The 12,704-nt window shown below is 47.1% G+C and overlaps 2 protein-coding genes across 3 annotated transcripts in view; both read left to right on the top strand.

The window, feature by feature from the left end:
- Positions 1–38: 38 nt before the first annotated feature.
- LOC137608741 (serine/threonine-protein phosphatase 6 catalytic subunit-like) lies at positions 39–5,809 on the top strand. Its single transcript, XM_068335294.1, has 7 exons — positions 39–194; positions 2,462–2,557; positions 3,808–3,873; positions 4,456–4,597; positions 4,702–4,781; positions 5,072–5,281; positions 5,364–5,809. The coding sequence occupies exons 1-7, from the start codon at positions 120–122 to the stop codon at positions 5,610–5,612; spliced, it is 918 nt and encodes a 305-aa protein (XP_068191395.1). The 5' UTR covers positions 39–119; the 3' UTR covers positions 5,613–5,809.
- A 2,155-nt stretch (positions 5,810–7,964) lies between these two features.
- Positions 7,965–12,704, top strand: part of scai (suppressor of cancer cell invasion) — a 29,714-nt gene continuing 24,974 nt past the window's right edge. Inside the window, exons 1-2 of one of the 2 annotated variants that reach the window (XM_068334678.1) lie at positions 7,965–8,166; positions 9,688–9,812. In XM_068334678.1, coding sequence (XP_068190779.1) covers positions 9,706–9,812 — 107 coding nt within the window. In that variant the 5' untranslated portion in view covers positions 7,965–8,166; positions 9,688–9,705. Of the gene's footprint in view, positions 8,167–9,684; positions 9,813–12,704 lie in introns of both variants that reach the window. The other variant, XM_068334679.1, reaches the window with a different exon arrangement.

The following is a 12,704-nucleotide window of genomic DNA, read 5'->3' as shown; positions in this document are numbered from 1 at the left end:
TTTTTCGTTTTCTAATCCTCGATTAGTTTTATTTTGAAGGTTCAAACAGGAAGTGATGTCAGGGCGCCGGTGAGGAGGCGGAAGCAGAAAGAAACTAGCTAGCTAGCAGCGTTGTCATAATGGCGCCTTTAGACCTGGATAAATACGTTGAGATAGCGAGACATTGCAAATACCTGCCGGAAAACGACCTGAAGGTAAATTTAAAAAGCTTGAGTTGTTTGAGGAGCGATGTGTTCTAATGTTGACGGAACAGACGAGCTAACCACTGAGCTAACATCCCGGGGCGACGCTAGTGATCAACTGATGACCTGACGACAGACCGAAGTGGGGGGGTTAGTGGGGGGGTTAGTGGGGGGGTTAGTGGGGGGGTTAGTGGAGGGGTTAGTGGGGGGTTAGTGGGGGGGTTAGTGGGGGGGTTAGTGGGGGGGTTAGTGGAGGGGTTAGTGGGGGGGTTAGTGGAGGGGTTAGTGGAGGGGTTAGTGGGGGGTTAGTGGGGGGGTTAGTGGAGGGTTCAGACCGGTGGGACACAACTCTTCAGCAGGTAGACACCGTAACAACCCCCCCGTTACAGCTAACGATCCAGTAGCCAACGTTTGGTGACGAGGAACTGGAACACTGGCACCTTAACCCTAACTTAACCTAACCCGAACTGAACCCTAACTTAACCTAACCCGAACTGAACCCTAACTTAACCTAACCCGAACTGAACCCTAACTTAACCTAACCCGAACTGAACCCTAACTTAACCTAACCCGAACTGAACCCTAACTTAACCTAACCCGAACTGAACCCTAACTTAATGTAACCCGAACTGAACCCTAACTTAACCTAACCCTAACTGAACCCTAACTTAACCTAACCCGAACTGAACCCTAACTTAACCTAACCCGAACTGAACCCTAACTTAACCTAACCCGAACTGAACCCTAACTTAACCTAACCCTAACTGAACCCTAATTTAACCTAACCCTAAACCATAATCTAGCTCTAATTTAACCTAACCTTAACCTAACCCTTTACCCTAACTTAACCTAACCCCTTACCCTAACCCTTTACCCTAGTCCCTAACCTAAGCCATAATTTAACCCTAATTTAACTTAACCCTACCTAATCTATCCCTTTACCCTAACCATTTACCCTAGCTCTAACTGAACCTAACCCATAACCTAACCCTAACTTAACCTAACCCTTTACCCTAACCCTAACTTGACCTAACCCATAACCTAACCCTAACTTAACCCATAACCTAACCTTAACCTAACCCTTTACCCTAACTTAACCTAACCCCTTAACCTAACTCTTTACTTCAGCCCTAACCTAACCCATAACCTAACCCTAACTTAACCTAACCCATAACCAACCCTACCTAACCTATCCCTTTACCCTAACCCTTTACCCTAGCTCTAACTTAACCCATAACCTAACCCTAACTTAACCTAACCCTTTACCCTAACCTATAACCTAACCCTAACCTATAACCTAACCCTAACTTAACCCTCACATACTGTGACTCAGCCCCAGAGCTACATTTAATCTGGTTTTCTGTAACTCTTCTGCCAAACCACCATTTAAACCAGTTTAAACCAGTTTGACGTTGTGTAACAGCCGTCATGAGGACCCACTGATCGTCTTTAAGCAAATTCAGAGAAACAGATTATAATCTACACATTTCCAGAGTTCTGTTGAACATCAGTTGAGCGTCTGATGGGTTGTTGGACCACTGGGTGCTGGTCTGGAACCCCATTGATGATGGGATTAGAGGGGATTAGAGCCTATGGACAAAAATCAAGCGTTGAAATCTCTGATACAGGAGACAGATTTGTGAGAACTGATTTAAGACTAAATTGAGAAAAACCGGTGGTGCAGTGGGTGGTGCTGTACAGTTGGTATGTTCTAGGTTCAGTCCGGTTCTGTGTGGAGTTGGTATGTTCACCTCGTTGGTTGGTACTTTAACCCTGTTAAACTGGGAAATTCACATGTTGCAGCAGCATTCAGACACACAGAGAAAAAAAGTATTGGGTTAGGTTCCAGCAACCCCCGTGACCCGCAAAAGTGTAAAAGTGGTTTGAAAAGGAATGAATATATTTTCTTTTCATTTAATCATCTGTTTTCACCAATTTTTCTTCAAGGTTTGGGAAAAGTATAGAATACTAGTCACAGAAACTATAAATGTTTGATGACGATAAAGTTTGTCCCACCATAAATAGCAGAAATGCTGAGGTCTCCAAATCCTCTTGAGATTTCAGAAGAACTCACATAATTTCCCATGAGAATGAAACCAAAAATACCATCAAGCAAAATAATGGCCCGTAGATCAATAGTGTGTTTTATGTTCTTGTGCAGCTGCAATACCAAAGGCTTTTCTATTATGATGATGATTATTATTATTATCATTATTATTATTAAAATAGATGCCCAGTGTTCCTGCCCACTAAATGCTCTCATTTTCCATTTTTCCCAGCGGTTATGTGATTATGTTTGTGATTTACTGCTGGAAGAATCAAACGTTCAACCCGTCTCAACTCCGGTCACTGTTTGTGGAGATATTCACGGTCAGGTGGGTCTAACAGTTTCTTGATCTTTTATTCCATCAGAACTAGTATTTTGATTGACTGTATTTTCTTTTCTTTTTTTTATTTAATTTTGTCTTGTCTGCGTATATTGTCATAGTTTAACCCCATAAAAGGGGGTCAACCTTTTATCAGATCAATGCTTATTTTAGTCTTGCAGCAAAATCTTTTATATATTTTAATGCGTGCATGTGACCGTCACCAGTCCTCTCTGGGAACTAAATTGTCAGTTTTTATTAGAATGTCCTATTGTGAGCCAGAGAGGGGGGTGCTGCACCTCTGTGCGTTGAGGGGGGAGCAAAAGGAGACAGGGAGAGAAAACACAGACAAGGTAGTGGATAGACAGGCAGTGCTGTTGGAGTGAAAAAGGTTTGGGCTGTTTTATCCTATCTTAGAACTGATGTCTCAACACCAACGTTACAAAACACCAGACTAGTGGAGGTCCTGACAGTATAGGATAGACCACCAGAGGAGACCAGTGTAGGAGGAAGATAGAGGGCATCAGATTGTGATGACTGAAGAGAGACTCATCACATTCTGATGGACCCAATGGTTCTCAATAATTGGACTCAACAGGAGCTGGTAAACCCTGACCCAACATGCATGTGTGATGAAACCAACACCCAGATAGGCTACCAGAACTCAACAGGGCCATTCTAGCCGAGTACCCCCAACCCCGGCAGTCAGGAGCATCCAGAAGTCATTACCTGAAGAGCCACCGAGGGCACCGAGAACCACGTAGACCCAGGGACCAGAGGAGGCAACGGCCGCCACCGCCAGGGCGCATGGGACAGGCCCAAGGGGCACGTACCCACATCAGCACCCCAGCGCCACACCCCCGGTCACCATCGCCACGCGGCGGATCAATGGCCACGTCCGACAACCTGCAGCCATCAACAACCATCCAGTCGCCATAAAAAGCCCGCAACCAAGCCCAACCCCCCAGCAGCCCAAGCCCAAGCTGAGCCGCAGGCCCAGGTCAAACAGCCCCTCCCCAGCCATAGGCCCCAGAGGGCCGCGCCCCACCAGAAGTGCCATGTTGTGTGGAGTCAACGCTACCCTCCCTGTTATGCTTCCTCGATCCCTGACGAGGAAGCGACCCCCCGAGCCTGTGCTCCTGTGCTACTGACTGTATTCTCTGTTCCTCCAGACGAGCGGAGTTGTTCAAAGGAGACAAATGTGTTTCTGTTCTACCTGAACATTTCTTCCATAAATGACGTCTTCATTTTCCTCTCAGTTTTATGATCTGTGTGAGCTCTTCAGGACTGGGGGCCAGGTGCCAGACACAAATTATATTTTCATGGTAAGTGTGTCTCTTTTCTGCCTCCATACTGCAGCTGAATTAATACTGCAGTATTGATTTGTTAATCAGTGTAATTGATATGGTCATAAGTCAGTGTTTCCGTAAACATTATGTAATACCCTGTAGAGTTTGTATAATTAGAGCTGAAAACAACGTGGCTTTCACCTCTAATTTTCTTATGGGATGGCCACTAGAGCCAGAGATGTATTTACACACAGCTCCACGTGTTACTGTTTAGTATTGTGTGTAAACTAAGCTAACAAACATGTGAAGGATGCTCATCTGCTCCTGAACGTTTTGAGTAAACTCCGTTGTTCAAGGGGTTTCCAGATGGAGGATGAACCTCAGCTGTATTCAAACTTTGATAACTGAATACGGGATGAATAAACAGATGGAACTGATACTAATCTATGAACGTACAGAGGAGCTGTGTGTTTTTGTGGTACCAGTGACTCCAGTCAGGACGTCAACGGGCCCACACTGTGTGAACAGTCTGCCCAACAGTCTGTGTAACCTTCTGTTGATTCTTGCTCTTCTGGAGCCGACTGAGATGTGTGTGGTTCTCTGATGGTCTCTCCTCAGGGAGATTTTGTAGATCGGGGATATTATAGTTTGGAGACGTTCACACACCTGCTAGCTTTAAAAGCTAAGTGGCCTGATCGGATAACACTTCTACGTGGAAACCACGAAAGCAGACAGATAACACAAGTCTATGGCTTTTACGGTAGGTACACCTGCTCTCTCCTTTACTATTATAATAATTATTATATTATAATGTACTCAGTTTTACCGGCTGACACACAAGTGTCCGTGCCTTCTTCCTTTCAGATGAGTGCCAAACGAAATATGGAAACGCTAACGCCTGGCGGTATTGCACCAAAGTGTTCGACATGCTCACGGTGGCAGCTGTAAGTCACTTCATGGTTCTGTTTTGAAGGCCATCGTTTCTTCCAGGGTTGGCATGTAGATCTCTGTTTCAGTAGAAACGTATGTGGATCAGGTCTAGTTGGTGGTCAGTCCAGTAAACACCCAGAGGAGCCGTGTCTTCTCTATGGCGGTAATAATGAACACATGTACTGTGGGCCGATCATGTGACGACATGCCAGAGTCTGTAGTCCAGTCACCTGTCCTGGTTCACTTTGACATGACCTACCTACCAACCTGAGATGCTGATGCTGCCCTCCTACCTGTACCCCAGCTGATAGATGAACAGGTGCTGTGTGTCCACGGTGGCCTTTCACCCGACATCAAGACGCTGGACCAGATCCGCACCATCGAACGCAACCAGGAGATCCCCCACAAGGGGGCTTTCTGTGACCTGGTGTGGTCGGACCCAGAGGACGTGGACACCTGGGCCATCAGTCCACGAGGTGCAGGCTGGCTCTTCGGCTCCAAGGTCACCAATGAGGTGTGTTGGTCTCCAGGTGATGAGTGGAACAAACAGCAGTTGTAGCGTTTGTTGTTTCAGAGCATGACTCGTGTTTTTCTAGTTTGTTCACATCAACAACTTGAAGCTCATCTGCCGGGCTCACCAGCTGGTCCACGAAGGCTACAAGTTCATGTTCGATGAGAAGCTGGTGACCGTGTGGTCGGCGCCCAACTACTGCTACCGCTGTGGAAACATCGCCTCCATCATGGTCTTTAGAGACGTCAACAGGAGAGAGCCCAAACTCTTCCGCGCCGTCCCAGATTCCGAGCGTGTTATACCCCCGAGGACGACCACCCCCTACTTCCTCTAATGACAGGACCCAGCTCGGCGTGTCTCCACCTCGTGGAGATCTCGGCTCTGAAATGTATTTATATGCGAAAGATTTTAAGAAACTCTTGGGAGTGACAGACGGTCTGTTCAGGTCCACCTCGAGTAGAGCCCGTCGGCACCGTGCTCCTCCCGTCATGTTTTACTGAAGCAAATAAAACCACATCTGCCAATGATGCACATTCAAATGAAGTTTCTTTTTCTTCAGGTTACTGTCATGGGGGGCTTTCTACCCCAGATGGCCACAGAGAAACTGAACAACCAGTTTCTGAATCTGACATCCAACTTTCTGCCATTTTTAGACTTTAGATGTTTAGGGTGAATGTGTCCACCCTGATCTTCTGCATGTTGCTGTGTATCTTGACTGTAGTGTGATGGCTTGAATCAGCAGTAGATCATAGCAGAACAGTTCTGAATCACCATTATTTTGAATTTTCACAAAATAGTGTCTTTAGCCACAGGCTGATTGGTGTATTGTGATACAGTATGAATCGGATAAAAAGTTCTGATTGGACCTACCTTCAGCAGAAATGGACACGTCAACAGGAGTCGAGCTAAAACCAAAGTTCTTTTTGAAAACGAGAAAAGATTTCTTTGTTAAAGCTGCTGGTTACATTGTTTTAATAATCGTTTCATTTAGGACACGAAACGGCAAAACTAAGGAAATTAGGAAGAATTTGGCATACAATGGGTTTTGCAGAAGTATGAGCACCTGTTAGAGATTTTTTATAATAATAACGGATTAGATTTATATAAAATGATCCTTTATTTGTCCCACAGTGGGTTAATTTGTATGATTGCGGCAGCAGAGAAGAGAGGCTTCAAACACATACAGATATATTAACAATTTACCAATGTACAGTTTACAAGCTACAAACATCACCGGTCATCCAGACTGTGTGACTTTGTGGTCGACTGGGAGCAGAGCTGGTTGTACATTCTGACCGCCGTAGGAAGGAAAGACCTGTAGCAACCTATCGCTGAAGGAGCTCTCCACATCCCTTCCCTGGACACTCAAAGCGCTTCACTCCTCGTTCATACATGGTGATGGTAAAGTACAGCTGCCCTGGGGCAGAATGACGACCTGTCTGGCCCAACGACACAATGACAAATGACTAGGGCAGGGGTGTCAAAGTCAATACACGGGGGGCCAAAAAGACAATCTTGCTACAAGCCGAAGACCAGCCTGGTTCAGTATTAATGAAATCATATTGAAATGAACAGTCTATTGAACCAAGAGCTCACACAGTCAATATTATTTAATGACTTAATGAATAAAGCAATATTTTTATGGCTTTATCAGTAATTTCAAATGGAAATATTTTCAACAGGCAAACTGCAAAAAAGTGCCCTTCAAAAACAAAACATGTTCCCTAATATCAAGATAAATGCAAAAATGAAATTGCATGCATTATAAACTGTAAATACATCATCGAGCTGCTCTATGATCCACCAATCAATGCTTTCAAAAGGTAAAATGAAATCAAATCACTTGTATCCTGTCTCTTGGCTCTTTTCTGCTATTTTCCCTGAGTCCATTCAATTGAAATGAATATACTGTAAATAAATAAAATACAAAAATCTGGCGCACAGACGAAACAATACTTCCTCCAGAGAGACGTCACGTCTCGTAGAAACAAATGTAAAAGTTTAATACTGAAAATACGTTCCTGCTCTGTGGTGCTCACTTGTCTGAGGCTGATATCTGATGGTGTCTCATCTTTAGTAGTTCATCCATGTTCAGGGTCAGGGGTCATTCAGGGGTCAGGGGTCGTTCAGGGTCACGCTCTGAGCAGAGGAACCCCTCAGGATGGAGTGAAGGTGTTCATCAGTCAGACGCTCCTGTGACGTTTAGTTCAGCTTCACCAGAGAGAACACCTGTCCACACAGGTCTGGGCCACATAGAAGACACACAGGTTGACCTTTGACCTCTCTGAACACACACTCTGACCCCCGCCTGGCTTGAACCCCCCCCTCAGCGTCCACCTACCTTTCAGCCAGTTTTCAGGAGGGGTAGTTGAACCCAACCTCCGCTCTGACTGCTGATGAACTATGAAACCAAACCAAAGCCCGTTCGCTGCGCTGTAGTCACTTCCGCCACCGTTGCATTGTGGGGAATGTAGTGTTGGTGCGAGCCGAACACCAGCAGGCGGATGTCGGTTCTAATAGTAATTAAAATCATCCCTAAATAAATGAATAATTCATCACGGACCAGGTCCGGCCCGCGGGCCTTGACTTATGGATTAGTGCATTGAGCGCCTCCTTGACCTCCTGTCATCCGGAGAGCTTTTATTTTGACAGCGGTGACCCGGAAGCAGCTAGCCAGTGGCTGAGCGCCAGCGGCTGTCTCCGCTCCCGTCCTGCCTCCTGCGGTCTGACCCGGACCCGGTCCGCCCCCCCGCTGGCTCGGTGCTTCGTGCGGTCGCTTCACCGGGGGTGTCATGAGAGTCGCGCCCCGCCGACGGTCCCGCGGCTTCCGGTGTGATCTGTGAGGAACGGCTCCGGTGTCCGGTGGTCTCCGTTAGCCAGCTGGCGAGGTAAGCGGGGGGCGGCCGGCCGGGGGGGCACCTGTCCGCCGGACCGACCCCCACCCCACCGGCTCATCCCCGGTGTGGTCCTCTGGGGGGGTCCGGTCGTTCAGGTGTGCGGCTCCGGCCTGTCTACGTCACCATCAGTGATAGACAACCCCCCCGGGGGGCCGGGCCCCGGGATCAACGGACGTGAGTGAAGACGGGTCACCTTCACCTGGGTGTGTTGGTTGGAGGCTCTTATCGCTCAGAAGTCACGTGTTTCTGCGCCCCCCCCACTTTGTCGTGAATCCTGCCGGTGTGAACGGAGGCAGTGGGGGGGGGGGCAGGAACCAGTCCGGGGGTCGGGTCCAGTCCGGGGGTCGGGTCCAGTCCGGGGGTTACTGGGATCTCTAGTGATGATGTGATGGTGTCACACCAGACAGCTGGTCTGATGCTGGGGCCGGTCTGTGGGACCGGTCTGTGGGACCGGTCTGTGGGACCGGTCTGTGGGACCCGTCTCCAGTCTGTGGGGCCGGTCTCCAGTCTGTGGGGCCGGTCTGTGGGGCCGGTCTGTGGGACCCGTCTGTGGGACCGGTCTGTGGGACCCGTCTGTGGGGCCGGTCTGTGGGGCCGGTCTGTGGGACCAGTCTCCAGTCTGTGGGACTGGTCTGTGGGACCAGTCTCCAGTCTGTGGGGCCGGTCTGTCCCTGTCCTCCTTGTAGTCAGAGTGGGGGTCTTCTGGCTGCAGCTGCAGTGAGGCTGAGATCTGGGACACCCTGGTGGTCCTATAAACGGTGGTCATGTGACGTCTCTGCCGTCTTGATTTCTGTCCACACTGAAGTGGGACGACTGAACCCGTGTCCTTCCTCTGGTCCCTTCAGGCGCCGCCGCTCCGTTAGTTTACCTTTACATGAACGCTGGTGTGTGTTTGGTCAGTTTTCTGCCTGATGCCCCTCCTGCCCCCGCCCAGGGATTGAACTACACCCCCGGCCCAGAGGAGGACAGATGTAACACCCCCCCATATCTGCTCCAGCAGCGTTGTGTTAGTAGTATGGACGTCCAGGTGTAGGACAACACGGTGTTTGAAGTGTGTGAGTGTGTAAGTCAGCCCCCACTGGTCCCAGCGCTGCTCTGGGGGTTCGCTGCTCTGGGGGTTCGCTGCTCTGGGGGTTCGCTGCTCTGGGGGTTCGCTGCTCTGGGGGTTCTCTGCTCTGGGGGTTCGCTGCTCTGGGGGTTCGCTGCTCTGGGGGTTCGCTGCTCTGGGGGTTCTCTGCTCTGGGGGTTCGCTGCTCTGGGGGTTCTCTGCTCTGGGGGTTCGCTGCTCTGGGGGTTCGCTGCTCTGGGGGTTCGCTGCTCTGGGGGTTCGCTGCTCTGGGGGTTCGCTGCTCTGGGGGTTCTCTGCTCTGGGGGTTCGCTGCTCTGGGGGTTCGCTGCTCTGGGGGTTCGCTGCGCTGGGGGTTCACGACTGGAGCCTTGACTTATGAACCGTGTTCAAGTCATCCATGTTGGTGCAGCTCTGCTCCACTGACCTGTTTTCTTTGTCAGCAGGTGAGAGAAGGCGGGGCCATGACTGGAGCTGAGGCTGAGGACGATATTCCTCTAGGAGAACGCAAGACGGTCACAGACTTCTGCTACCTGCTGGACAAGTCCAAGCAGCTCTTCAATGGGCTGAGGTCGGTCCACACTTGCTCTGTTTTCTGACTGCTCACTTGTATTTTTTACCTGGTTTTCTGGTGGGAGGGGCTCTGATCAGCTCCAGTGTGTGTTCACACAGTAATCAGATTACACCGTACATCACCTGGAACATGTTTGCCTGCTTTTTGATGCAAATCAAAACCTCTCAAAGTGTCCAGTTTGTGTGAGGACACCACAGGTGATAGAACACGCTTTACTCCGATCCAGGGGTTGGTGGACACGCAGTGAGTGTGTAGTGACACAGACTGTCACGTGTCAACAACACGGCATTGTCCGTGTCCCAGTCCAGAGCTTCACTGTGGTCCTGTGGACTCTTGACAGACTGGCCTTTGGTCCAGCAGAAACAGCTGTCAGGTTTTTGGGGTCACATTTTATTCTCCTTCAGCCATTACAATGCATGTATCATTACCGCAACAGGTGTGCATTTAGCATTATTTTAATGAATAAAAAAAAGTAACTTGTTTTTAAACACATGTGCACGATATACATGTTAACTTCTTTAAAGTTATCCAAATCATTTTGAAGATATGTCACTTTTCAATAAAATATGGAAACTATTAGGTTGTAGTCTGTAAAAGGTGTTGCAGTAATGAGAGAAAAAGGTCAAAATCATATAAAAATATAATACATTTTTTTTATTATAGCATATTTTGAAGTAGTTGTGCATAACTGTTAAAAATCAACTTTTAAAATTTTTAAAAATAATTGTCTTTGTTTATGGTATGGATGTTTTCAGTCCGTTGCGGTAATGAGATTTTTAAGGACATGTTTTAGAAAATATATTCAAAAAGGTCTTAAATTGTTAGAAAATATTTTTTAATTAACAATCATAAATACTTCAGACTTTGTTATTGATGCCTGAAAAAGAAATTTGTTGATGCAAATATTTTTAAAAATTCCACTCCTGAAATCTTTGAAACCCAGATTTCGTGAGAATGACCCACTTGGTTAATGTGAATCTATTTTAAGCTGCACACATTTTATATCTTAGTATAGTACAGAAAAGATGTTGCTGTCTCATTGTGGGTCACCGGGGCTGCTACGGCCTGATAATATGGTATTACAAGTTTCTATTCTGATTTACTGTACAGTAACATATTATTTAAATTAAGTATAATGCTTCTTCTTCTTCTTCCATTATGTGCTTTTAACGGGTTACTAGTGATATTACGATTCCAATATTTGTGGAAGACAGATGTATTGTGGAAATGTCGTATAGTGGAAATGAAATACACTCTATGGCATAGAGTGTATTTCTGATTACTTTAAAGTTATCTTCATTGAAAAAAAACAGTGCTTTTCTTTCAAAAATAAGGAAATTTCTAAGTGACCTCAAAGTTTTGAATGTCAGTGTATATTAAAAAGGGCTGCTGTCCACAGAACTGGCTTTTTAATTCCGTCACGTTTCTCTTTCTCAGCTCACTTTTCAGAGGAAAGCTGGTGTTGAAGCTTCTATGAAGTCTGAAAATGCCGCTTCCCTCCTTGGTATTGAAATGGCATTCATAAATGGCATCCAAAAATGTCATAGTGATCGCAATCGACATATTGGGCGCCCTTGCTTTATGACCACTTACTCAGACAACATGGTAGTCCTTGGTGATGTCAACATCATTTTGTGCTGCCCAAACTAAGCCGTTAGTGAACTGATGTTTAGCCCTATTCGACTCTTTTAACCTCATTCAATGAGAATGTAGCCCCAGTCTAGTCAAGGGCCACATGCTGGCCCTCGTACTGTCACCACAGATGGCAGTTGACAAATTTACAATCTCTCCTGTTGCCGCCTCTGATAACTTTCTGAGTGAGTTGGAATCTTCCTGCCCCTCTGCCTTTCACACGACTCTTCCAAACTTCCTCTTCCTCCCTCACCCTAACAACTTGTCAGCATACAGCACTGACTTTCAAAAAGTGGGGTGTGCCCTCCAAGGGGGACTCGATGAGATGCCTGGGGGGCACGTCTGACCCAGGAAAGTACATGGCGAAACTACCTTTTGCTTTTTCATTGACGTAACAGGATTAAGTGTAATTGCACATCCGCTACTGTAGGTAGCAGTGGTGCTGCCTTGTCTACATGTAATGGGAAGTTTTCTGATGACACAGCGGTGGTTGGATGTATCAGCAAAGGTGCAGTTGTGTACAACTTTGTCAGATGGAGTGAGGGTAAACCACCTCCAACTCAACGTGGACTTGAACAGGACGAAGGGACAGGCAAGCCCAGTCTACATTCAGGGGTCAGTGTGGATGTTGTTGAGGACTACAAGTACTTTCGGGTCCACATTGACAATATGCTAGGCTGGGGGAGGCATGCTGACCACCTCTACAAAAAGGGCCAAAGTCGCCTCTCTGGTCTTGCACCAGGAGCTAGTGTGACTACCCCACTGTGGCTCAGGGTAAACGAATTGAGTAAGACACAAAAAGTCACACTCTGTGTCCACGACAGCGGCTTGTTGTAACAGCAAGTAAAACTTACAAGTAAACATTGAGTAATATTTTGTATGACTGTACAAGTTTTCAATTGTTGGGTGGTGTAAAACCACACCTGTCGTGGAGCGTGTGTGTGGGGAAAGCCCCCCACAGGGGAGGGGGGGCCTCCCCCGGGAAATGTTTTAGAAAACGGGGTTGTTGTCCTGCATTCTGAGGACAACATCTTGTGTTCAGTTTCCCTCCAAAAACCCACTAAAGCTGAAGCTGGAGCTGAACTCTCTTTATTTCTGTCCTACTTGATGCAGGAATGAATGTGAGATTCAACCATTGAAAACTTCATTCACTCTGAAGATACAGTCAGACTAAATATTACTCAGTGTTTACTGGTAGTTTACTGAGACTAGAAGACATTTTGACTTTGACTTTGATTTTAATAAATTTGATTCCTG

The sequence above is a fragment of the Antennarius striatus genome, chromosome 15 (assembly GCF_040054535.1).
Source record: "Antennarius striatus isolate MH-2024 chromosome 15, ASM4005453v1, whole genome shotgun sequence".
Taxonomy (NCBI): domain Eukaryota; kingdom Metazoa; phylum Chordata; class Actinopteri; order Lophiiformes; family Antennariidae; genus Antennarius; species Antennarius striatus.
This window is presented reverse-complemented; position numbering and strand designations above follow the sequence as displayed.